The sequence below is a fragment of the Osmia bicornis genome, chromosome 7 (genome assembly GCF_907164935.1).
Source record: "Osmia bicornis bicornis chromosome 7, iOsmBic2.1, whole genome shotgun sequence".
NCBI lineage: Eukaryota > Metazoa > Arthropoda > Insecta > Hymenoptera > Megachilidae > Osmia > Osmia bicornis.
The window spans coordinates 2,969,549-2,996,409 of NC_060222.1; the positions used below are offsets into that span (position 1 = coordinate 2,969,549).

Consider the following 26,861-nt stretch of genomic DNA (forward strand, 5'->3'; position numbering starts at 1 on the left):
AAATAATATCAGATTGAGTCGAGGTACCATTAAAGGACCTTGAAATGGAAGGAAGAGATTGACATAAGAATTGAGGGATGACAAGAAGGTCTGGATAATTGAATAATTGTGATTGTTGAAAGATGTTAGAGTTTGATGGGTCATTGAGGGATGTTGAGGAAAAAGGAAGAAGTCTGAAGAAGGAGCAGAAGAATCAAAAGATTAGAGGATAAAATAGAAGTTTTATATTGAAAGATATCCTAAAGTTGAAGAGTTCGTCATAGAAGAATATCATTTCTTCGTTGTTAATTAATTGCGAGGGTTAATTAAGAGGCAACTTAAGGTACCAAGGATAAATTAATAATAGACTAAAGAAATTTCAGATTTCTTCATCAGGATCAATCGAAGAAGAGATTATCTCACTGAAAGTGTCAGTGAAGTCCTTATCAGAAAAACTTGACTCTCGTAAAACACCGAGGAAAAGGAGGCTTATTTTCCTTAAAAAGGAAAAGTAATTGACGAACAGACTGCCTTAAACTCTCATATGATATGAAAGTGTATTAAATACGAACATTAAAAGAACCAGTTCTCATAATCGGGGAACGAGTAGCAATTAAATTCTCGAAGATCAATGAGATCTGCAACCGGAAGGCGGATTAGAAGATTAATTTGTACATTGAAGAATTGAAAGTAAGAACTGACAGATCGATTTCTATCAAATTTATAAAAGGAAGAAACAAAAGGAACCAGAAATTCTGGAATGGTTAATATTCAACGAGTAGACGAAGAAAAGAATCATCAGGAAATTCTTCTAAAATAACAAACTTCCTCGAATTGAACATTTCCGGTGGTATTACTGGAGCACGAACGAACATGCACAGTTTCTCTGATAACACGCAATGACACAAAACGCGTTCTTATTACCTTGTCAATTAGTATCACCGTCTCAGAAACGCAAACGAATCGAACCGGAAGTTCCAAAGGCGAACACGAGAATGGGAATGAGGGTCACAAGTACAATCGATTAAATCGTCATTTTGAGAAATGATTTCATTCGACAGGATGTCTATCCTGTTGTTGATGAATTTTCTGTTTGGTAAAAAGCTTAAAGAGATCGGTTCCGGAAGTTGTAGACGTTGAGGGAAGAGTAAAAGCGAAGAAGAAGTTTAAAACGGTGAAAGCAAAAAGAAGAAAGGAAGAATCGATCGTTTTAAAGTGATTTACGAGCCGTGAAACGAATTCTACGAATGTTTGAAGAGAACTTTTTAGTTGGAAACATAGGAAGAATAAGAAGAGATTCTGGGAATGATAGGAGGAAGAAAAGTTGGAGAAGAGATTGGTTTTTATGGAAAAGAGAAAAATACATGTTTAGTTATGAACTGAAGTTAAGTTGTCTTCTTTTTTGAAGAAGTTGGCTCTTGAAACGTTTATTAAAGCATAATGAAGAAACATTTGTTTTGTGAGGAAGAAATATTAAAGAAATACTGTTGAGATATTTGTATGAAGAATATCCTGTCTTTTGAAGGGAAAAAAGAAAAGAAGAATATACTGAAGAAATTTCTGTACAGAAGAAGCAGAAACTTTTAAAGGTAAGAGAAATTTTTAAGAATAATAAGAAAACTAAATTATCTAATTTTTATTAAAACTAATTCAAAAACAATTGACATTTAGAGAAAAGAAAATTTAGAAGTTTCTATTTCTAGAAACTCGTCCTAGTTGCATCAAATTATAATAAACATTTCTTCTTTCCTTTCGAGCGAAGGAACAGGATCAAAATCAAATGTACCAGAGCACTCTGAGTATAGTGCTTCATAAAATAAAGCGAACGATCAGCATTTACTGAAACAGATATTACCAAAGCTGTAAAAATATGAAAACGTGCATCGATAGTGCAGAACGTGGGTAGAGGCACCTAGTTTTATTCGACACAAATGTATAAAATGTCGAATAGAAAGGCTATGGAATAAGAAATTCTAAACTTCACTTATTTATTGTCTTCAGAAGAAAGGAACAAGTCTTCGTAAAATTGCAAACGTAAAATTGAAGAAACGTTCAGCAATTCAGTTCACCCATAATTGTAATTATAAATTAAAAATTTCCTTATAAAGATTCGTTGTTTAAATTTGAAATTCCTTTTCACCGAAAAAATTCAAAGAAGAATAGCCGAACCTTCATTTGTCTTAAAGAAAAAAAGAATTCTAAAGAGTTCTGCACTCACCATCAACTTTCACATGAATTTTTTTTTTTATTCTTCTTTTGTCGCCATTAACGAGTTAGCTTTCTGATTAAAGAAGAAACAGAAAAAAAGTAGAATTAATATAAATCATACATCCAAAAAAAGAAAAAATATGTTGACACAGATATCACAATTGACAGGTGAAACTCAATCATCTTCATAATTGATTCCACGTATTTAATCATTGTGGATGCATCAGTTTAATGATTGCTTTTATTACGCATAAAATTAGATACGTGCTCTTCAAAGGAATCATGGCAAATCAAATCAAAATTTCACGGAAGAAATCCTTCTAATGTATAGAAGATGTTTACAAACACTTTTTTTTTCTCCTACACATGATATAATTAATGACGATGTAATTAACACGCACTTTCGTGTGCTGATATAATGATTTACTCGTTCGTTAACACTGGCTGCCCGGTCATTTACCAACCAGTATTCATCCTATCGTTGAACATCATTTCTTCGTTGAACGAATTTTAAATGATAGTTTAACAAGCCACACAAGAATTCTTCAATTAAAAATTGAAATTTTAGAAAATTTCAATACTGTGCAAATTAATTTTATTAAGAAAATTAAGTGTTGAATGAACCCGTAAAGAAGAGATTGAGTAACACAAGCATGTGTGCACGTGTAGTACATATTCACACTTTTTTTTCGTGTAGTTAATTATCACCATGAAGTTAATTAGTATCATTCCACCAAGTCAATGCCACTTTTTCCTTCTTCGGTGTTGACGCTGCTCGCTTGTCTTGAGAACTTTCGTTCTCTTCCCGATCGATGACCCTCAGGTTCATTGGTTCTTCGTTTACTTTGACATATTCATGTGAAACTCTCTAATTTCCGTTTAAATCTTTAAATGAAAAATCAAATATGCAATTTCTTTAAAAAAAGTGAAGATGACCTTGAAATCTCTTCCGCTTCATCAATTTCAAAAATTATTATTTTCTATTTATTTTGTAATATTATTATAAATAATAAAACTGTCGATAAGGCCGCCTATAGTTTTCTTCTGGATCAATTACTGAAGTGAAACCCTATGTGGTACCATTTTCCAAGAACCTCTCTTCATTAATTTCACGTTCCACGTTTTCTTCATCAATTCGTTGCGCTTTAATTGCGCGCAATCTTGACTGGAGATCAAAACAACCGATCAAACATGTTAAAGCCCGGATGTGTGCTCTTTATTCGATTTTCTTCAACAATTTTTTCAGCCTCCAGCTGACGTTGAGCTTTTTAATTAACCGCGTATCACGCTTCTAGCTGATCTGGTTTCCTTGCGATGTTCAAACGAGTCTAATGTTCGACATGCAAAGCGATTACCGATTTAGTAAATCGACGAATGTTTCAATCGATAACGGTGCTCATCACGGAAGCAACTCCCGTTGAACGATAAACGGATGTTGCTTAGTAATTACATATTCATTATGCCACGATGATGCAACTTGGGAGATTGCAAATTGGTCAGTGAACAAAGTCAGCAATCATTGTTTTCATTTCTGAAGGAATAGAAAATTAAATTCTCTTCTTCTATACTTCCCAATTGAAAATTTGATTAATTTCAATAATAACGTATTAATAATTGAATAAGTACAGTATGGAAAACGTGTTTGATTCGCAAAAGTCGTTTATCTTCCGCAAGAACATCAAGAAGAAATTTTCTTCAGCAGATTGGGAAGAATAGATGAAGCATTAATCAACGGTGTAACCCTTTTTCCTTTTTTTCAGTTGCATGGTACACACGTCGAAACTGTTTCGACGACATTAACGTCGACAGGCGTCGCGTCGTTTGGCAGCAGATGGGAAAGGTATCTATGGCCGTAAGAAGTGCCGCTATGTCCTACATAGAACTATGGCTGGCCACGATTCTGGGACGGTAAGCACGTTCTCCTATTATACATATATCGTACACCTTCCGGGAGGAGGTCCCTGAGAATTGACTTTTTTCACCCTTGCATACACTGTCAGCCATGTATGTCTAACGTCCTTCTCTTCTTACCTCTTATCCCACTAACATTCTCGCCATTCTATACTTTGAACTCCTTCCTTACATCGTTAATTCATCTAATTATACTCTGAATTAGTATTCATCCAGCTACTTACTTCCATTTCTTCTCTTCAATTTTATTAATTAATTTGCTTTAAAAAAGTGCAGCTATTGCGTAAAGGAATATTACGTTTTAACCACGAGTCTTTCCTTCGACGACAATTTGCGTATTCATTGGTACCGGAAATGGCTCTCCGCGGGCGTTTACTGCGACAACCTCGTCTCGATTCAACGATTCCCATGCAGAACAAGTTTCTCCTCAATTCTCAGTCAACTCGCCAAGTGAAATTGCACTGATATTAACAAAAATGGTACATTTCATGTAGATAATTATTTTGCGTTTCTAAAACGTCTCGGTTGTTGTATTCTATTTCTTGAAAGCTAGACGAAGAATTATTCAAGTGTAAGAATGTTTACAGGTATACAAGGCTTTAGAGTTTTCTTTGTCACGAATTATGAAATTCAGAGGAGCAAATTAATTTGCTGATGTATTGAATTAAAATACCTCGAGGTACTGTTATGCGTGCCTAAAGAACGATTTACTCATTTCATGTTTCGTTGTGTATATAATTTAAGCTGTTACTGTGGCTTTGGTTTAAAGAAGAGTACGGTATTTGATGTTCCATAAGTTAGATACGATCTTGTTGCCATTTTTCAGATGTTTTTTTAAGAAGTGGGTCACATATCTTAGACGTGAAATGTTAAAAATATTACTTGGAAGAGGGTACATATTTAGTATCTTTAGACAGTCTCATTAGTTCTAATTTTTATTAGGAAACTTTTCTAGGAAGGTATTTCTCTTCTCTTATATAGAAAATTATTATGGTAATAGTTGCATTAATATGAACTTTTAATAAATTAACATATTAGTATTGATATGGTAATAATACCAATACCCAAAATCCCCAGTACCCAACACCCAATACAAATAATCAGCCCCTCTGCGACTGCTTTTTCGTGAAACCGTGTATTTCCGTCAACGAATCTCGGTCATCATTTTTATTTCACCCGATTACGTCACCGAGGTATTCCATCAATCCCATCCTGGTGTCCCAGGACGTTCAGATTCACCCAGTTCCCGAGGTGATCGGCCAAGGTAGTCACGAACACGCTTTAGCATACCGCCACGGCGAAGGTTATTCAACCCGAGCAGAATCTCGTTCGTAAGCAACGGAGTAACGGGTTCCCGATGACTCGTGGATGGAGGCGCCTCTCCACCTTGGTGGATTTTACCTGGTGGCCAGCTGCGTGCACGCGGCTAGCCTTCTTCAACCTTCTCCTCGAGGATTCAGTCAGCCGTGCACCATTGTCGAAAGATCGTCCACTACGACGACACTTCTAGCTTCTCTTTTCGTCTTCTTCTTCGTCGTAGAGATTTTCGTGTTCCTTACACCGTGATACGTACAGTTCATTATCGAATACGTGATTATATTTTATTTTTATTTCTTTTTTTTTTGTGTTGTTTTCTATTTGATCGCGTGTGATTGGTGATTAAATGCGGCTTCCAGAAGGTGTTTAAAAGTTCAGGTAAGAGCCGTTCTTTATCTGGATTAAATTCTTAGGAGATCGAGAAAGTTTTGTTGAACACTTCTTTTGGGTTATTCGAGAAATTAATTTAGGTATCGAAGAAATAATGTTTCTCGGTGATTCTGTTAATGTGATTTTCTGCTATGTGTTGTTACAATTGGTAGATTTTTTGCGATAAAGGGTTAATTCCTCTGTCAATCTTCATTTTCTTTCTTCGATTGTTTTCTCGTTCAAACGAGTACAAAGATTTGGCTAAATCGAACTAGAAGATTCAGGAAGCTGAAAGACAGGTGACCTGGAAATGCAATAGTCCAAAAACCACCACTGTCAACGCTACTTTGATACGCTGAAAACGGTCCATCAGAAGAAGCTAGCGTGACAGGCGAAACATGATTGTGACGAGCGATTGTTCGAACGGCCGGTGTTTCTTGTTATTCGGGACACATATTAAATATGCTCTAACGGTACGTTAACTGTAATAGGCAGATATATATGGGAGTAGAACTCGGAGGCATAATTTCAAGATGTCTTCTGACACAGTTGTTACCTTCGTACCATGGGTCAATTTCCATATGGAAATCTCTAGGATTTATATGGCTGTTGTTAATTGCCAAGTAATTATCTAGCAATTAGATATAATTCAGACTGCAACATCAAATTATAAACGTTTTCATCTTCCAATTTTCAATTTGCAATTTCTAACTTCCAGCTTTCAACTCACAGTTTTCACCTCCCAATTTCCAATTTTCAACCCTTAATTCCCAGCTTCCAATTTGCAATTTCCAAATTCCAACCCCCGATTTTTAGTTTCCAACTTCCAGCCCCCAATTTCCAATTTTCAACCCTTAATTCCCAGCTTCCAATTTGCAATTTCCAAATTCCAACCCCCGATTTTTAGTTTCCAATTTCCAGCCACCAATTTTCAATTTCCGACTTTCAACTCGAAGCTACAGACTTCAATTTAATACTATCAGCCACTTATCAATTTCGCGACAAATTAAAGTACGCTCTAACGGTGCGTTAACTACGATAGTCAGAAATACGAGTATCACGGTGCAGCCGGTGTGCATTCACATGCAAACGAGTGGCTAAGGAAAGACCGATTACCAATGATACCGTTACCAGACATCAATATAAACGAAACAGAAAAATGCAACGGTAAAAAAAATCATGATTTTATGATGCAGTGTAAAAACAGATTGCAATTAAATTGGAATGTCAGCGAGTTTCGACGTTCGTTTTACGCGGGAAAGATTTTATCTCTGCATCGCTCGGCGCATTTTGCTGATAACTTGAATATCGACTTCTCGATGGTTAGAATGTTTCAAGCTCTTTGTATGTAGTATTTAAAGTAAGATTATCTTTCAATTGAATGCGATTTGTTACAATGTCGATACGCATTCCACAGTTAGGTATTTGAGTTTGCTATTTTTGGTGCTTGAAATGAATGAAGTATTTTAATAATGCATGAATCCAATTAAAGATTAGAAACTTTAATTGTATTTTATTATAAGATACTTTGGAATATTTTCAGCTTTTAAGGTACTCTTCAATTAGAGAAGAAGAAAATAAAATTTCACATTAAATAATTAATAATAATAAATTTGATATAATCACATCGTTTTAGATTGTGTGTAGAGTTTCGCGCCATAAAATGATCGCAAAATATCTAATTTCTATTCGACCGGCATCGTACACCGAACAATCGATCCATGAGGATCGAATACGAACGATCGCCTCGATCGAGACCTTGGATACGCAAATCAGCGATAAAACATTCGTCGCGTGTTGCACTTGAAAACGATCTAGCCACCTTACGTCATTCTTTCATGATTTATTTTCTGTTATATGTTAATTTTGCATTACTTTATGCTGATCATCTATTAATACGTCAGTAGCGAATATATTTTTATTTGAAAAGAAAGTCTCAATGAGTATGCAAATGAATATTGTCCTTTGTATGCAAGAATTGTATTTAAACGTACCTGCAATCATCTCTTGCGAACTTGATTCATACGAAGGTCGAGATCGTTCTGTTTTTTGCGAAAAGGCTGACCAGTTTGCTGGTTCACTGCTCTGTCATTCCATTCTTGATCTAAATCGTCGATCGAGATCAGGTTCGGATCACTGGGTCGAGGAGAAACGTGATTCTAGATCTTTTTTCATGGTTCGTGGTTTGTTCTTTACCACGTGGATTGCTTGGTGATTTATGACATTGTAAACATTCAAATTTTGATGTTATCAAGGTTCTAAGTTCTCAAATTTCTGAGATTCTAAGTTTCTAAGTTCCTAAGTGTCTAAGCTTCCAAGGTCCAAATTTTCAAGTTTCTAAATTCTCAAGTTCCTAAGATTCTAAGTTTCTAAGTTCCTAAGTTTCCAAATCCCTAAGTTTCTAAATTCTTAAGTTCTTAAGTTTCGAAATTCCTAAGTTTCCATTTTTCCAAATTTCTAAATTTTGAAATTACCCAGCTTCCCCCTTCCCAATTTCCAAATGTTAATCCACCTTATAAATCTATATGAAAAGTTTACCAATTTGAATGCTGTCTTAATTACACAAGATATAAATTGTTGTTTTATTTTTTGTTTCAGTGGGAAAATGCGGATGAAGATATTGAAAGTAGTGGTGGTCCTGCTCCTGTCAGGATCAGGAGATGCCAGGCCACAGAGAACCGGTAAGATTTGCAATTTTTTGCATATATAAATGTTAGAGAAACGGCTAAAAGGAAGCATTTATTGAGGAAATCGTTGAAATGTTGTCACGCACAAAAAAGTGGAAAGGAAAAGGGCGGTTCTTCTCTTGCAAATTAGATGCTTCGATCGTCGAATAATCGTCGCAACTGTATTTATACTGTTACAAATCAGTTAATGAGAACTTTGTCGATTTCCGTGAAAGTTTCGATGAGTAGGAAAACCTGTTTCTAATTAAGCGAAGCGTTCTGCGATTATTTAAATTATTCGCTTTTGATAAACGACCATGTTATGATACGATGAATTTTATAATGATTTTAGTTTTACAATTTCTTTTGATCGAAATTTGTTTTCTTATTAAAGTTAGCAAATTGTCGAATGTTCAAAGAAATTACTTAAGATCTTAATTTGTTTCAGAAGAATTCGTTCCAGCAGGGAGAACGAAATCAAACCTCGAAGAATGGAGACCCCGATCCAGCATCTCGAAAAGCATTCAAGAAGATAGCAGGTATACGTGGAATTCCGGAAGTAGTAGATTTCCATACACTAATTACTATCACTCTACTATCAATCCCCTTACCGATCTTAATATCAGGGTAAATGTAAACGAACAGAGGAAATCGAGCAATTTCCGGAATTCACAAAAATCTATCAAAAATAAAGATCCATTAATTAGAATTTCCAAAAATTCTCATAACCCTGTTCAAATATTAACAAATAACATAACAAAATTAAAAGAGCCTGAAATTCCTCATCAACGTGTCTCAACCACTTCAAACGAACAAATTGTTGAAAATAATAATAAAAATAGATTGTTTTATAAAATTCCAAGATTCAGGAATTCCAATCAAAATCAAGGGAAAAATCCTCTGTTGAATTCGAGAATCAGGGAACCATCGTCCATGACCACTTCCTTCAACGATTTCCGCAATTCGAATGACAAAATTTCGACAAGGTCGAGCGAGGTTGTGAATAATTCAGGGTCAACCTTGGGCCACAATTCGAGAACTGAATTCCCAGATCAAAGGCAAGAATTTTCGCCGAATTTCGACAGAAATTCAAAGGTCGAGTCGACCACTCTATTCGATCACGTCGCAGCCATTAAAAAGATCACCGGTACACTGACTCGTGAGAACCCTCAGAATAATAACAATCGTTTGATCACCACCCTTGGAAACGCTTCGAATCGTAATTGGAACTCGAAGAATTCAAATATAACAAAACTTCGACGACCACCGATCAAAAAGAATCAAAATAAAATAATTAGAGATAGAAATAATTCTTCAACTTCCAATGCGCACCTGAAGAACTGGCCGAATGGAGCCATTCAAAACGCAGAAGATTTTCATAATTACGACACTTACACATCTCTGGATGATGATTTGAAACCTGAAGAGAGCATAGAGAGACCAGTACCGAGTCCTCATCTTCAGGAAATCGTTCACTGGTTGAAGATCCCTGCCTTTATGTCCAATGGTAGCCATATCGTTGAAAGTAATCAAAATGGACCGATTAGTGTTGCATTTGACCCAGTCTATCAGAATCTAGAACCGAATAGACCTTCTAAACCTGGTGAGGTTCACACCCTGAAGCCTAGTTTCGTTTACCCTGTTTACTTCCAGCCTGCTTACACGACAGAGAAGACAATGCTGAAGAACAAGACGGTTCAGAATCTTCAGACCCAGGTGTCTCAGAACACTGTGGTCCATTTGATAAACACAGACTCCAGGAAACCAAACAGGACAAAGGTACCTGGAGGTCCTATCAGACCAGTTTATTCTTCAGCATCTAATTCCTATTCTCCTTCTTCGTCTACCTCGAAGCCAGGTCCCAATGTCCACATAGGGTTCACTTCCTACGAAGAAAACAACAAGATCCCTGATCAACAGAAACCCCAGACACCCATGGTCACTTACGACCACAGGTGTCCCACCATCCTCATCAACTCTTACACTAGAATCAATAATACGATCCAAAGTAAAGAAGGTTGCACGGATTTGAACATCATCATCAACTCCCAAGTGTTCAATACGAATACGTACAAAACCACTTCATCGCCTCCCACTGATTCGTCGAGTAATAATTATCAGAGTGATCCTAATTATCGTCCAGTACCTGTGTACCGACCTGCTTCTTCTCAGAATGATTATTATAATCCTCCGAAGGGTCCACAGGATCAGATTCCTCAGGAAGTGGAGATTATCCAAGACACTCAGATCAGCATCACAAATCCAGCTGCTGGGAATGATGTATCACTTCCAGTTGAGGCTTCCCTTGCAGAAAACGAGGATAGCGTAGGTTCTCCAGCAGCTGGAGGTTCAGAAGTCGGTCAGACAGGAGATTCTTCAGGTGGTAATTCCTTGGTTAGACCAGCAACAGCTGCGAATGTTGCTGGTTCAGCTTCTTCTAATCCATCCCCATCTCCTCCGGCTGGATTAGCTGTAGGCTCTTCGCCTTCGACCTCTCTGTCCAATGACGACGAGGAAGATGATTATGATCTCACACCTAGCGGTATCATGGAGTCTATAGCTTCTGTTTTCACCTACTTCACGTTCATTAATCCCTTGCATTACGGTTTCTTCAGCATAGCCGCTGCACCTTTCACTGCTATGGCAGCTGGTGTCCTGGGTATAGCTACCTTTATTTACCCTTGGTTATTCCCCAGCTCCTTCGGTTTCAGATCTAATAACGACGTGGTGGATAGTCTTTGGACGAATCTTGAAGAGGTGGTCAAACAGTCGATGCATAAATATGGGGGGTTGAACGAGTGGAAGAGCAAGAGGAAGAAGAGGAAGAGATGAAGATTATGATGTCCTTTATCTTCCTCTTCCTCTTGGGTGGATGGTGGTTGTTGGAATTCTGAGAAAAGTACAAGTGGTTGAGGGAAATGATACGGGTGGAATCTACGGGGTGATTCAATTTTGGTGACATTTTTAGTCTTCATGAATTTCAACCCCTTAGAAGTTGAATGGTTCATGAAGAACTTCCTTTAAATTCTAAGACAATTTTTTAACACCATTACTGAAGCTCTCTGTATATATATATATATTTTTTTTTATTAGATTAGAACTTAAAATTTTAAGATTCTATTTATTTTATTTATTATTTGAAAGGTAAGGGGGTATATAGTAGAGAATATAGTTTCTAGATGATAAATAATCTTAACCTCGCCAGCAGTAGCTTTAATAATAATACTAATAAGTATAAACTGATGAATTTAGCAGAAACAGAAGAACAGTATTACGAATCCACGTTGTAACATTAATATTTATAAGATAATTAAACTATTTCATGCCGTGAATCTTAAGATAATCTTAGGGCATTAATAGCGTTTGTGCCAATAAATTGTAATTGAAATAAACCATTCAAACGAACAAATTTGTATTTTCTTTTATTGTTATATTAGTTTATTATCATATTAGAATATATTCGTTCCCCTCTTCCCAACCATCCCAAAAGTGTCCTGTATAATTAAAAAAAATAATCAATATCCGAGTATGTTCAAATTTTGACATACGTACAAAGGTAAGGACTAATTGTCAAAATTCACCCATAGTTTAAATTCTAATTTCAACTAAACTTGCAAGATTTTTCAAATAACGATGATTAAAATGGTGAATTTTCTTTCAGTTCGCAAGTGAAAGACCTGCAGAACATCGACCAATCGTTAAGAACAGTGGCTACTCAGTTGCTGAACGTGACCAACCCTGAAGAGCCAGCCAAGGTTCTCGACAACACCATCAAGAAACCCATCAATCAGAAACCAGCTGATGGAGCTGCAAAAGAAGTGATTCCGTCCACTAACGTCCAGTCAACGAACATAGGATTCGGTAGACCCATCAACTCAAAGTTTGGCTATTTTGAATCCAGTCACCCTGGTCAGGCGATGGCCATGACCGAAGAGGAATTAGAACGAGAGATGAGTTCAACGCGTCTGATGATTGCCCACAAGAACTACCCAACGACCACGGGTGGAATATCAACGTGGATCCTGCTGAATCCTCCGTCCACCACAGTGAAACCCACAGAGGTGGACAAGAAGACGAAGCAGCCGTTCGAGAATGAAGTACGAGTTGTTGAGAAACCAACAACCGTGATGGAGAGAGTGGAGACCACAGAAAGAGTGACAGACAAGTCAACGATACCTGTCATCACCACTCTGGTCATGGATGAACCTTCCACCACGAAGAAGTCCATCCCTGTGACCACGAAGAAGACTGCAGAAACGAAGCCAGAGAAGATTCACAGTCAACAGAAGGAAGAATCACTTCAGAACACCACCTCCAAGGTTCCTCAGACTACAATGAGTAATTTGGAGGGGAAGGAAGTTGTCACTACTACGACTAAGAAGATTCAGCATGTAAGGACAACGCCCAAACCCAAGATTGCTACCATGAAGACCACTGTGCTGTCGAAGCCTTCGGGTCCAAAGACGTCTAGGCCTAACCAGCAGGCCAGACCAAAGCCTCCGAACAGGAGGACCACCACTGTGAAGCCAGAGATCACGAAGACTGATAACTCGACTACTGGGAAGATCGAGAAGGTTACCTTCAGGCCCATCCAAATGATCACTATCCCGAAGACCAAAGTAGAGAGCACTGAGAAGCCCATGTTCGTCACCAAGATCAAAGCCTCGGTGCTGATGGACACCCAGAAGACCACCACTGCGTCTTCGATGTCTTCCACGACTAGTTTGGATGTAACTGCTACCTCGAAGACCGCTGCGCCCAGTGTGGAGCTCGTCGAGGTAACAGTGAAACCTAAACCAGGTGGTGCCAAGGTGAACAACGTGTTAAAGGTACAGCTGAAGAAACCTCCTGTGGAGGAGACGACGAAGTTCGAGGTGCAACCTGTGAAGGTCAATACACCTGTGTTGAAGATCGATAAGGTAGATAAACAGGACACGAAAGAAGAGAAGGACAGTCTGGATAATACCAGGATAGACTTGATGAAGTTCGATTTCAATCCTGAGTTGACGAAGATCAACACGGAGATTGAAAGCACCTCTTCGTCGTCTACGACCACGACAGCTTCGACGACCACTTCGACCACCAAGAGACCTAGGAATAATTCGAAGAGGAAGAAGAACAAGGTTAGACGACGTAAGCCATCTACTCCTACTACTTCCACGACCACAGTCTCTTCAACAACTTTAGTATCAACGGAGAATGACCTGATAGTCGAAGACTCATTTGCTGAAAATGGAATCCAGGAGTCCAAGATCGCCCCAGAGACCAAGGTATCTACTAACTCCACGAAGACGAAGAAGAAACCACCTTCGCCAGCCTTTGGCATGCAGATATACAATTTCTTGAGTCGCGAAGTGATGCCCAGCTTCGGTGTGATGTCTCTGGTGGGACTTGGTCTAGGTTTAGCCTCCTACTTCCTCTATCCCTTCGGAGGGACCATTGCCAGAAGAAACTACGAAGTCGAGCCAAAATATAAATACAATTTTGACGAGTACGGGGGAAATTATGGGCAGAGTGAAGAGGAGGTTCTGGCTAAGGTTCTTCAAGGCATGACACCCGAAGACAATAAGTATCCTGGCTCCAAGGACTACGACAACAATTACTATCGGTACCAACAGTACGACACTGGTTATGATCCTCAGACGACCAAGAAGAACGACCAGAGACACCCATCTTCATCTCCAGTTTATAGACCAGAGAATTCAGCTTCCATCTTGAAGTACAGAAACACCGATTACAGATACCCAGAGCCACAAAGTACTCCAGTTTATTATGAAAGACCTAAGCCAGCAGAGCACGTTGGACAGGTCGTTTCTGACCCAGCCAATCGCCAGTTCGTCGTTGGAAATGTCCCTAAGGAGTATCCACCTTACAACGAGAAACACCCAGCCCAATCCACTTCAGGGCCCTTAGCCAACAGCTACGAGCCCACTGAGAGTAGCCAGCTGGTGTTCGATCGCGATTCAGTACAGAATTTTAATTTCCCAATGAACCCCGTTCAGAATTACGGCCAGATTCAGACAGCCAAGCCTGAAGATACGTACGAAGAGGTGGAGATCACCCCCACTGCTGTGGCTGTCGAACATGGACCCAGATCCTTGAAGATCAAACGCTCTCCGATGGATATACTCTCGATGGGACGTTTCAGGAGGAAGAGGGACACTGTGATTCAAGTGATTCCTTCGAAAAGGGAACTGGAAGAGGAAGAGAAGGAAGAGGATCTGAGTAACGAGATCTTCAACATCATCGATTCTGCTTTACCTGAAGAGAAGGATGATCAAACGAGTAAGGAGAAGAAGAAGAAAGACAGCGAGCAGTTGGAGGACTTTGATGCTCAAAGAAGAAAAGAGAAGAATGAAGAGTCTACCACGAAGAGTCAGACTCTGGAGACCAGTACCGTGAATGCAGACACATCTACGGTTTCTTCAACAATTAAAGAAGATGTCGAATCTTCCACTTCGTCGACGACGAGCACAGAGATTAATTCTGAAGATAACGTGACGAGTCCTAAGACGACTGAACAAAGCAATGTTGACACAATCGATCTGACCACGACGAAACCACCCGAGCAAAACGGTTTCACTATCTTCAACTTCGTGAAGAAGGTCGCTGAGATCAAGTTCAGGCTTGGTTTGACGTTACTTAAACACGCCAGCGAGAGTTTCGCTAGATATCTCGGCCACGTGCAGAAGAGGATCAACGGGGAAGAGTGAAGAGGTTCCTGTAAGGAACCTAACAATGGACTGAAGCGACGGCTGCTTCGATCGTTACAATAGGTCGTCGCGACGCTTCTATTGAAGCTGAATATCGTGTCTTCGCGTCTTTCAAGAATTTTCAAAGGAAGAATTTTTCACATTGGAAGACTGTTTTAGAGTCGTCTGATCTTGGATACCTGAAATACCTTCTTTGTTTTTGATATTGCTGAAGAATATCTCTTCTTTTTAGGACACCTTTTATTATTTTTTTGAAATTGTTCAAAGAAATGGTCGATGATTTCTTGGTAAATTTTTAAAATATGAAGAATTGTAAAGATTTCTTTTTTCCAAAAATAACGAAGAGATTTTAGCTTTTAGACTCAGACGACTCTCTTAATGTTATAATACTCGAATTAACAAGAATACTCTTCACATTTTTCAGACTTCCAGACAAACTGTAATTATCATTTTTTTTTTTTTAAATAATTTGCAACATTTACAATTTAACTATAATTTTCTATGTAGAATTGTATTACAAATTATTCAAAACAAAACTATTGGAAATTTTAATGTAAACATTAGAAAAATAGGATTTTTCAAAGAAGGAAGAAAGGTTTTGGAGAACTTCCGACGAAAAATTCTATTTTTATTTTATTTTCGACGTAACTCCTTTGAATTCTCGAATATCCTTCGTTGATACTTATGCTTTTATTTAAGTATTTAAGCGAACGAACGAAATGTAAAGTATATTATAAATAAACGTATAAATAAATAAATAAATAAATAGTAGATTATTATCATAATACCCTGACATATATGTAAATATATGCATGATAAAAATTCAATGAAAATTAATATCTGATGTTTTAATCCCTATAGGAAGACGTTTGTTGGATAAATTAAAAATTATTGCTAATTATATATTATACGAGATAGCAGGTTACTTTTCTTATGATAAAATTGCAAGTATTAATTTATAAACAAAGAGCAATGAACATGTGTATTTTAATTTGTTATTGATTAATTAATGAATCACTGATAATAATCACGAGTGCGGCAATAATTGCATTGTCTTCAGTGATAATTTCTTTTGTTTCTTATTTTGCAATAGAAATGTGTTTCCCAGACACACTATAATAGAAAATAATAATAAATCTTATCTATGACCTTACATTATAAATTCATTTTTAATAAATAATTTTTGCTTCTTCAATTTCAAGTTCATTACTCGAAGTTTCAATAAAATAATTCAACTAACTTCTACGAATGGAAAAAAGTAATTAAAATTGATACTTATTTTCTATACAATTACACCCAACACTAAATAAGATTTTCAGTGTTCCTCTAAATTCTCTTCGATCAACCACCTTATTCTCACGAATTATCAAAGACTTTCTCTTTCAACATTAATTCCTCTACCTAAGCCTTGTTTCGCGGGCTCCACGTTGATTCGTGGGATCATGAATATTCATTACTGAATTATCATAATTGAGTAATCTTGATTGAGGAGCTTTTATGTCCCTCTTTCGACGGCCGAGAATCATTGGTATCATCATCGCCATAGTTGCCGGTAATATTCCTATAATAATAAATATAAATCTCTTTCAATATAATCAGCGTCTCTCTCTTAAAATCACTGGGTCAGTTCTGATTCATGGTCGATTAAATTTCTCTAAATCTCTAATTAGAGTGAATTAATTAACCTGCACTAACGGCAGCCAAGACAGCCGAATTAGACGCTTGATTCCCGAGAGTATTTCTGATGGGCCTTTTCTTCAGGATCACCGGCAGGCTTTGTCTCTTCATCTCGTATTCCTTTTGACTCTGATCCACGCTCTTGAAGGTCTTCTCCACCTCCAGGAGACCTCCGTGCGAGGTGGTCGTGTTCGTGCCGTTGATCGACGGTAACACCGTCAACCTGACCTAGGTAAACGATATTTCATCAAGTGCCTGCCATTTTGCAAGCATCGTCAATCAAAATACAATCATCAGCTTTAATTTTTCAAAATATTATCGAGGGTTGTCCTGATTGAAATTTATAAAAGAACATTATAAAATTTCATTTTTGATCGCCATAAATTCCTATCTTTTTTTCTGAGAGTAGATAACGAGATTTAATTAAATAAACGCCTACAAACAACCCCTGCAATCATCCCCTTATGCAAGCACAGCTCGTTCAATTTTCAACAAACGCTAACTATCGTTCATTATACAAGAATTATTGCACAACATTTGAAATAAATTTTGTCAAATGTCAGGGTCATTATAAAAATCGATAAGAACTTCTTTGATCATCTAGCCTAACCTGTCTCTTCGAAGTCATCACAGCGATCGCAGGATCAGCCTCCTCCCCCTTCACCCGGATACTCTTGTTCCCATTCTGTAACGGATTCGTGGTATCGATCTTCATCGATCTCTGTCTAGCTTTCGAGTAACCTCTGTTGGTGGACAAGAGTACCCATTGACCATCCCCATTACCAGGATAACTCTGAGGATGATTGTTGACGTATTGATATTGAGAGAAGGCTGGTCTATCGGTGGAAGGTCGTAGACGATCATCGAATCTCGAGGGGAAATCATGCCAATCATTGTTATTCTCTTCTGCCTGATTTTTATCTGAGAATCTATCCAGGTACTGATAACCAGGTTTCGCTGTTTGAGGCCTGTTGTTCCAAGAACTCGGGAAATTAGCTGGACGATTGTCAGTGATGATATCACTGTTGGGACGATCGGTATACTTATTCCAGGATGGTCTTTCTGGAGGCCATTTTTGAGCCTGACCTTCATCGACCTTGTCTGGGTAATACGATGGTCGTGTCGTAGGTTTTTGCCATGGTTTCTCGTTGTTCTCTGGCCAATTTGGTTTTGGCTTCTCGTACCTAGTAATTAAATTGACAATTAGAGAAATCGTTTAATCGTGATCTTCTGAAGAGAGAAATCACCGGTGATTTCTCACCATGGTTTATTGTTTTCGTAGATTGGTCTGACAGAGTAATCCGAAGCCCAGGGTTTACCCATGCCTGGTTTCTCCCATGGTTTCACTTCCGGCCAAGGCTGTTGGGTGCTGGGTGTCGCTTGCCACTTTGAAATCTTACTCTTCGACCATGGGATTGCTTCTAAAGTCACCCAGCCGTTTCTGTCTTCATACGAGTTTGCTCCATAGTATTTGTTCCTCTTCAGGGTGTCGTTTAGACTGTCGCTTAACTGAGGCAAACGGGGAGATGTGCTAAATACGTAGCTTCAGAAACTTTTATTGAAAATGTCCTATTTTAAATTTTTGTCTGTTCTTAGCCAATTGAATCTAATTATCAAATCTACAATCAAAGTACCTTGCATTTCATTGCAAGTTATAGTCTACCCAAATCTGAACTATCTGTTTAATTATCAATTAAAAAATTTGGTATCCAAATCTGACTATAATCCTTAAATTTCATCAAAGTCTCTCAATTCAAAATCGACCTTCTATCGAACTCTTCAACAAGAATCCTTGCAGCCAAATCTTACCCCTGCTTCAGCCAGAGTAGCATTCACCCCATCTTCTTCAGGTTTGGTGACCTGAGCAGAGCTGCTGCTTGTTGGCTGTGCAGTTGGGACATCCACCTCTAGTGCAAGAGCCTCGGAAGGTTTCACGACCCTGAATGGATGCTTCTGATACTTCTCGGTGCTGCTCTTGATCTTGCTAGCATACTCTTCAAGAAATTTATTCAGAACGTCCGGATTAAACGTGGACGTTTCAAAACTGTTCCTCGACTCGTCGTCGGTTCTTGGGAAATCTTTTATCATTCTTTGATCATCATCTTGAAAGTGATCTCTGGTTTCATCGTACAATGGACTGGTCGTGGCAGCGATTGGCTGTTCGAGCACCCTCGAGTTGTCCCCTCTGGTCTTGAACAACTCGGACGCGTTCGTCCTCATCTTTACGTAGTATCTCGTGCTACACTGGCTTCCCCTCAGGGCCAAGGTCACCAGGAGCAGGTAGATCGCTCTTTTCGGCGCCATCTGAAATAAACGAGGAAAGTGTGGACTTGCACTTTCGTAACCTCTACACGTTCCTCGTCTTTCTTCGGCCAGGTGAACGCTCTACCTGTTTGTCCTCTTGGTTCACCGTTATACAGAGTGTATTAAAAATAATATAGAAATCATTGTTGATCGACACTGTATCTCTTTTTAAATTGTAAATTAATATTTCTATTGTGAATGTATGTTAAATTTGATAAATAAAATATTTTTAAAAAATCAGGCTTAAATTCCAATCAAATTAATTGGCAGATTCCAATAAATTATTTTCCTAAAAAGAGTGGCTTGGCAAAGCAAATTTTAAAAAATATAAACCAACAGGTAAAACGATATGAAATGATCAATGGAACACTAAAGATATAGAAATAGGAAGTCGTGTATCGCGGCACTGACCGTTTAGTAGATCCTCCGTCCAAATTTGGCCTGGCGCCGACTTTCGATTACGCCAACACCGAGAATTCTCTTTGATCCAGTTCGTAACGTAACGGAAATCCGTTAGAAAAGCACCGAGCGAGCAATGAAGCAAAGAACGCGTCGACTTGCTCTCGACCTCGACTCTTCAAGGTCTGAGATGGCTCTGTCGCCGAGACGTTGCCCTCGTTTGCTTTTAATCCAGGTCCCCACTTCCTGGTGACTTGGTCCATTTTCCGTCCTTCTCCTAGCCTCGTGTTGCACACGTTGTTCACGCTTTGCACACCTTGGTCACCTGGAGAACGGACGCGGTCTACGTTCTTCTACTCCTATCTCGGCATCTCTCGCATCGTTTCCTCCTCTATGATAATTGTCGTCCTGGGATCGACGATTCGGCCATAATTGGCATAGATTTTTAATATTGTCATTTAAATTTTTAACATAATTCGATATTGACCGATAGCTTTATAGAGTGCTGATGCTTTGAAAGAGATTTCAGAATTCGAAGACTGATCTACTGTGTTCTCAAAATTGTAAATTTTTTGAAATTTTTAATTTAGTGCTTGATTATTTAAATTTCTTAATTCTTCAGCAGAAGTTTCCAAAATTTTCTCTGATTAATTTTAAGTCCTCGATTCTTCCAGTTTGATTTTCTGTCGTGAACCAAAGTGGTTTGATTCAGGAATTTCAAGGACTAAGGAAAAAAGAAAAAAATCTTGATTCGTGGACGATCTTCAAGGAGGATTATCATGAAAAAGTCAGGATCCGTCATGCACTAATTGCTCCAGCGTGGACAATCAACAGCTACTTTACACGATGCTTTTTCTGTTTAGGTATAACGTCAAGTACTCGTCCAGCATTTTTCTGATACTTCAATAAACAATTCCTATGAATTTTTGCAGGTATCCTATGAATTACGACGATCTAAAACCTCGTTTAATAGGTGATTGATCTATGAAACCGGTTTCTCGAAGTTGACACTTACTTTCAAGTTCCTCATCGTTGATTGCAATAAATTACATTTTCCTGTGTTCAATAAACAATTAGCCTCATTTCCAATTTGTCTCATTTTACTTTGATTTATTCATTTATGATATGATCGATCTTCAGCAACTTTCAATTTTAGAAATTACAACTTTCTGTTACTCAATATTTACGAATGAAATTTTTGTTAAACATTTTAATGACACGTAAGTGTGCCTAAGAAATTTAAACGAGAGTAGTTTGCAAAATCTCGTCGAGTTCATCGCGTTTCTAATCGCAAATTGCCGGGGAACACAATCGTGGCGATTATCTTTAAATCGTAACAAGGACCTCCCATTGTTCCACAGAAAATTTATTCCACAACTCTTTCGTCGATTAAGGACAATGGGGAGAAAAAAAACACAACTTTATCGAGCATTCGTCGATCGTGGTCAATGATCTATCGACCGAACAGTCGATCGTTTCGTGATTTTTTCGCTTTCTCGGCCCAGAAACCTGCGGTTCTTTTTTCCCTCTTTGCCGTGAAATTCCTCTTGTGAAATGCTGGTCTAACGTTTCCGTTTTACGAGCAACTTCCGATCCATGGACCCTCATTTTTGCATCCTCGACCCACAAACCCATTGTGATCCTCCTTCGAGACGAGAGTTTCTCGTTTCATTGTTATTGAACGGAATTAAATGAAAATTAGGACTCTCTCCATGGTCCGCCAAATGTAATTTGATATACGAGCTTTCAAATGTAATTTCATGGCATAAATTATAAATTGAAATAGTTATTGATCGCATAAATGATATAAATTAAATTGCGTTAAATTGCGTTATATTAAATTTGAGATTGCGGTTATCATTGACCCTCGAAATAAAAGGATCCCAATTGAATGAAATAATTTCCGTTTTACTGTTGCAACATGATTTTTCTTTTCCGATTCCGGTATGGCGGTCGGTTGGCCTACTCGAAACCAGAATTGGGTCGTTCGAGGCGTAGATAACCGCGAAAAGGAGCATCAGGATAGGTTTGTAAAAAGGAAAAAACAGAAAATGAAGAAAGAACCGACGCCTGTCGAGTATGTATACAGGGAACGTCTACTTTCGTTGTCGGCTGACTTAAACAGAAGGGGAACACGAGCATGTAGTTCTCTGAACATGCGGTGATTTGCACGTTGTTCCTCTTCGGAGTATTGCTTTGTCGGAGAAACTGTGCGGATGATGAAGTTTTCAAGAATAAAAAGAAAAGAAGATGATGCTGCAAATAGGTCTCTCTGTGAATTACAGCTACAGGCTTCCGGACAATGAAACTAAAAAGGTTAACTAACTGTAATTCATTCAGGGCTAAAGTAACGATAAATACTGTTTAAACAAACTCTTCGCGTGTTGGATAACTGTAGTCACCCTTAGTAATTAAAGGGTTAACCCTGAATTATTCCAAATACGATTATTTCACTTTTCAAATTGGAAATTATAAGATAGCTGGAAAATTGTAAATTTTCCAATTACAATTCGAAGAGAAACGAAAAGATTGAAGTGCAGCAGAAACAGGAAGTCGATGAACAACAATGCCCATCGGTTTTCTCTGGGCCAGGTAGTAAGAACAGAGGAAAAACGTTTTATTGCATCGTTTCACGGAATGTGAGCAAAGAGCAGAAAAAGGGGTGAAAAAAACTTTCTAAGACGTGTTTTATCAGCGTGCGGCGAGAGTCTGACCCTATTTTCTGACGGAGGTCAAGTGGAGGGAACTGGACGAAGGCTAGCATGCTAGATGCGAGATAAATCATTTCTACAACTTCTCTCTTTAGGCGAGCGTACAATTAGCATGTTTATTGGCACAGTGAAAACGGCGATATATAGTATGGAACACTGTAACAATGATTATTCAAATGATACGATCCATTAGATCTTCTGCTAGGTTAATGTTGATGATTTGGAAACCAGTCTAGCTTGAGATAAATTGATGACATAAAAGTTTCTCAGAATAACACTTATGATATATGAAATTAAAGCTTGAAGTCTAACGAAAATAACTACATAAAGGACATATGAATATTCCTGACACAAAATGGCCGGTCATTAATTATAGAGAACAATGACCGATTTCGAAAGCACTCGAAGTCCAAGAAGATTTCATGACATAAAAGTGTTGCAAAAGAACACTTATACTATGTGAAATTAAAGCTTAAAGTCTGAGAAAAATAACTATACATGCCACTCGTTAATATCTGCAATACAAGATGTCTAGGAAAATTAATTGCAGTTGAAAGTTTTATGAATGAACCCCGGAGAAAAGTGCGAATGGAAAAAACACGATACGCATTGGAAAACTCTGAGCGTTCGTTTTTTTCGTGAGGGTACATCAGCGTGAAAAGTGTCCCAGAATTAGACGAGAAATCTCGTTGAAAACGCGTGTCAGTCGTTGATACATCTTCGTGATTCGAAGCGTTCAACGAGTCGCTCCGACACGTTCCTGACAGTAAAAACGTTTCATTATTCCGAAGTATACTTTCCTTGGAAACTGGTTGTCGATGCGTGAATATCGTCCTGACATCTAGGCTATCCCCTTTCGCGGTTGTCCTTTCTTCCTTATTTTTCCGGCCACTTTCGTTCCGACTACGCCATCGTGATCCTAACATCCTGACGATCTTAACAAAGTGGAAATTCTCGAGTCTAACACAGCAGATGATAATATAGATTGTGTATTAGGAATATTAACGTGGTGGTTGCCATTGGACTCATTGATGACTGACAGAATTATTAATTATACAAGGTAGCAAGTGGAAAGCTTAAGTTAGAAAATTTAGAAAAAAATTAGAAAATCAGAAAAAAATAATCATATTTTGAATGATTGCAATTAGCTCACAATTTTAACACATAAATCAGAAATGACCCAGTAATCGTTAACAATGACCCATTCGAGACAATTGATTCAAAGCAAAAGTAAGTCTTAAGAAAATCCTGAAACACATGGCGGAACTAAACGAGCACTTTTGTCAACGACAATTAGAGTGAGGCCTGACGATTAACAGACGAAATCTTCACGCTTTTTAGAAAAGCGACACTGTCGCAAGTTAAAGGCGTCCATCCGCCAAAGCGTCTGTTTAGTCCAACAAACACGTCGCGATGGGAACGACCTCCTCCACCATCACTTCTCCTTCGAGACAATACTAAAAACCCCATCAAAATGTGCTTCGCATTGAATCTCCTAATTTTCATCCTTTTATCGCCAACAAATTTCATTCTGCAAGCAAAGAACCTTGAAGAAATTCAAAATCCTCCCAATGATGAAGAGAAGTCAGCGGTGAAGTTCTTCGAGGAATCAAACGAAGATCAATTTTCCTTGGTGTCTACTACGACTACAGAGTCCACGACCACCATAGAAACTTACAGCAAGCTAACCTTCGCCATCGCTGACGATAACAACGATTCCAGAGAATTCAAACCGAGTATTCATCTTGGAGAGATCAAGGAGTCCAGGATCAGCAGTCCTTTCAACAATGTACATCACATCAGGTTTGAGAACGAGGTTGATCCAGTTTCCTATCATCAATTGAACAATCTTGGGGTGGTCTATCAACCTGCACTTCAGGCTGATCATCAGGAAGCTCTTCAAGGTTATCCAGAAAATGTTGGATCTATGGATGAGGATAGAAGAGAAGGAATACAGCAGAATGTCTATGTAAAGTTCCAGGATCAGTCAGTGGATGTGCCTAAGGATTATTATGGAGAGTTGCTGAAGAATCAGGGTCATCATCATCAATCGACTGGGAATGTAGGAGCACAGTATGATTTGATAGATCCACAAGCCTTTCAGAACCTGGAGAAGCCAGTTAATGAGCAAAATGTGAAGAATTATTTGGGGAAACCATCCAAGTTTCAGAGTGGCCCACAGAAACAGGAGTTTGAAGGATTTTCTAATAGTGATCCTTCAAGGAATCAATATTATCCCGGATATTATGATCAACAAGCTTATCAACAGAATGTTCATGATTTGGATGCATTCAAGAGGCCACATGATGGAGCTGTTTATGTTCAAGAGTCATCTTTCACCAGGACGAAGAAGTTTCCTTATCCTTTTCACCAGCCACCTGTTGGATATCATCAGGTCGAGATGGTTAATGATCATCGCACGAGTTATCCTGTTAGAGAGAGGTAAAGATTTGTATGTTTCTCTTTTCCTGCTTTCACGGTTTGCATTTTTTTCTTAGATGGGATTTTATTAGGATTTAAATTTTCTTTTCCCAATTTTTGTAAATTTTCATTATCTCTCTCCATCTTCCTTTGAATATTTCATTCTGAAAGTGGAGGTTCATTTAAAAATTTTTTTTTCCCAGTGTTTTCTCTTATTCCCAGCTTTCTTTTTAATAATTTATTTGCAAAATTTTATTCTTTACTATTTCCTTTCATTCATAAGAATTTAAAGTTTTCTTTTCTCAAATGGCCACATTCAGCAATAAAAGAGATTCAAACAATGAAACTCAATTAGCGCAACTGCTTGGCTAATTACCCTGCTGCATTCATTTCCAGAGTTTCACCATGGAAAAAAATCCTTCACCTAATCGGCGCGTTTCTACCTATTGGCTTATTGGTTGCTGCATTGACTCCAAACATTGTAAAAGTGAACAACACGACGTAAGTACAAAGGACATTTGTATGCAGATTTCTGCATCGCTGCAGTTGCAAAATGCAACTGCATTCTGTTCCAATTCTAACTGTAAACGAATCACTACAGGGATCCTAATATCGTTTTATCCAAGTGGAGAGTAGCTGACTTGCCTGCGGAACATAAACAGGCTCGAATCAGTGAGTCATCGATCATTTGCGAAGAGAGATCAATATGCGAGGTGATCCTAACTGGTGGAGAAGCTGGATCAAACGCTTTGCAGAATATTCTTTGGAACTTGGCAACAAGGTAATTACAATCATTTTAATTCAAAATTTTTTCAATTTCTCAAACCTAATGCTATCAAAAACTTTCTATTTTTTCATACAAAAACAGTTAATGAATGGTAATAAAAAATATAATTTATGATAAAAAATAATTTCGTTAAGTATTAAAAATGCTATTTGCCATTAAGTGTCAATTAACTATATTCAATCTCACATCAGTCAGCTGTTAATGTTCGTAGGATTATTACAATTACCCATCAATTTCCCGTGTAAAAGCAATTATTATTCCATGCTCCTAAGTATTTCTCTTCAACTACCCAAAACGAGTTGGAAAGAGTCATTCGAAAGTGTGAATGCTATGGTATCATTAAAAACTATTTAAACTCTTTATCCTATCCTAAAGAAATAAACAATTTTTATACGTATAAGGATCTGAAATATTTATTTATATAGTTAATCAGATTTTTTTTCCATTGTTAGAACAACGAGAAAAATTGCAGAGGAATGTGGTCTTCAAGAAATTTTCGAGGCAGTGAAGAAAAAGGATTGCACAATCATAATTTGTTAATTTGTTTTTCAATCGTACAAACTCAGAAATTCCCACGGTGGAAAACTGAAACCAACCAATGTTCAACTTTCTCCGAACGATCGTGTGATAAAAGTAAGGTAGAAAAACAGTCTCATAGAAACTCGACAGAAAGTAGTTGCACCTATAAACTTCAACCATATCCGCGTTACTCCCATCGAATAAGTAATCAAACATTTTCTTGTTAAAATTACGATACTCAAACATTTTGCACGTAATTGTAGTAAAATTTAATAAATTAATTTATACAATTCACAATAATTTTTTTTTCTAAATATTGAACCCAGAAATTTAAAACCTATGAAAAAGATTTCATATCTTTTAAACGTATTAAAAATTACTTCACTTACTACACTCTGTGCATATTGCACATTACATTATACATAGCAATGTACTAATTACGTGAGAAAAAATGTTTAAATTAGTATAATCGATCACGTGGCTCATACTGTATTGGTTGGTCGTCGGAGGCTCGATGAAAGTGACCGAAAGTTGATCGAACGTGGGCCAGACACCGGATGATTATTTGGGAATTCTTGGTAGCCAGTCGCGTGGCCAGTTGCAGCAAGTGAAAGTAGTCACAGTCTATAAGTGGGTCGACGGTATTCTATGCCAATTCGATCCAGGAATTCATGTCTCCACGAGGAGATACGGGTTATCGGTGACTGCAACAAGCTTTCACGCGCATCCTGACCACCCGTTGCATCTCGAAACTGGCCGAGATATCTATACCCCTATGAACGTTGCATCTCATTTGTTAGCCTTTCTATGTCACCATTGTCTATTCTTCTATTTTCTAAATTTCTGTTTTTTCATTTTCCATACTTTCAGTTTTCTATTT

At 37.9% G+C, this 26,861-nt stretch overlaps 3 protein-coding genes across 5 annotated transcripts in view; 2 read left to right on the forward strand and 1 right to left on the reverse strand.

The window, feature by feature from the left end:
* Positions 1–701: 701 nt before the first annotated feature.
* On the forward strand, positions 702–15,801 carry LOC114872838 (mucin-5AC-like). Of its 2 annotated transcripts, XM_029180510.2 has the most exons (5): positions 702–1,568; positions 3,948–4,095; positions 8,383–8,465; positions 8,899–8,989; positions 12,112–15,801. In XM_029180510.2, exons 2-5 carry the CDS (start codon positions 4,019–4,021, stop codon positions 15,161–15,163), a joined length of 3,303 nt encoding a protein of 1,100 aa, XP_029036343.2. In that variant the 5' UTR covers positions 702–1,568; positions 3,948–4,018; the 3' UTR covers positions 15,164–15,801. The 2 variants fall into 2 exon arrangements, with proteins under 2 accessions (XP_029036343.2, XP_029036362.2); XM_029180529.2 differs by lacking the exons at positions 702–1,568; positions 3,948–4,095 and adding an exon at positions 5,608–5,793.
* A 303-nt stretch (positions 15,802–16,104) lies between these two features.
* The window catches only part of LOC114872855, an 83,294-nt gene continuing 72,537 nt past the window's right edge, over positions 16,105–26,861 (reverse strand). For both annotated transcript variants that reach the window (XM_046286347.1, XM_029180557.2), the window contains 6 exons: positions 19,556–19,951; positions 18,650–19,144; positions 18,102–18,349; positions 17,451–18,024; positions 16,849–17,068; positions 16,105–16,724 (listed from right to left, as the gene is read on the reverse strand). In XM_046286347.1, the coding sequence (XP_046142303.1) occupies positions 16,561–16,724; positions 16,849–17,068; positions 17,451–18,024; positions 18,102–18,349; positions 18,650–19,144 (1,701 nt within the window). In that variant the 5' untranslated portion in view covers positions 19,556–19,951 and the 3' untranslated portion in view covers positions 16,105–16,560. The remainder of the gene's footprint in view (positions 16,725–16,848; positions 17,069–17,450; positions 18,025–18,101; positions 18,350–18,649; positions 19,145–19,555; positions 19,952–26,861) is intronic.
* LOC114873916 lies at positions 23,539–26,002 on the forward strand. The gene is made up of 4 exons (XM_029182713.2): positions 23,539–24,696; positions 25,072–25,176; positions 25,277–25,456; positions 25,915–26,002. The coding sequence occupies exons 1-4, from the start codon at positions 23,729–23,731 to the stop codon at positions 26,000–26,002; spliced, it is 1,341 nt and encodes a 446-aa protein (XP_029038546.2). The 5' UTR covers positions 23,539–23,728.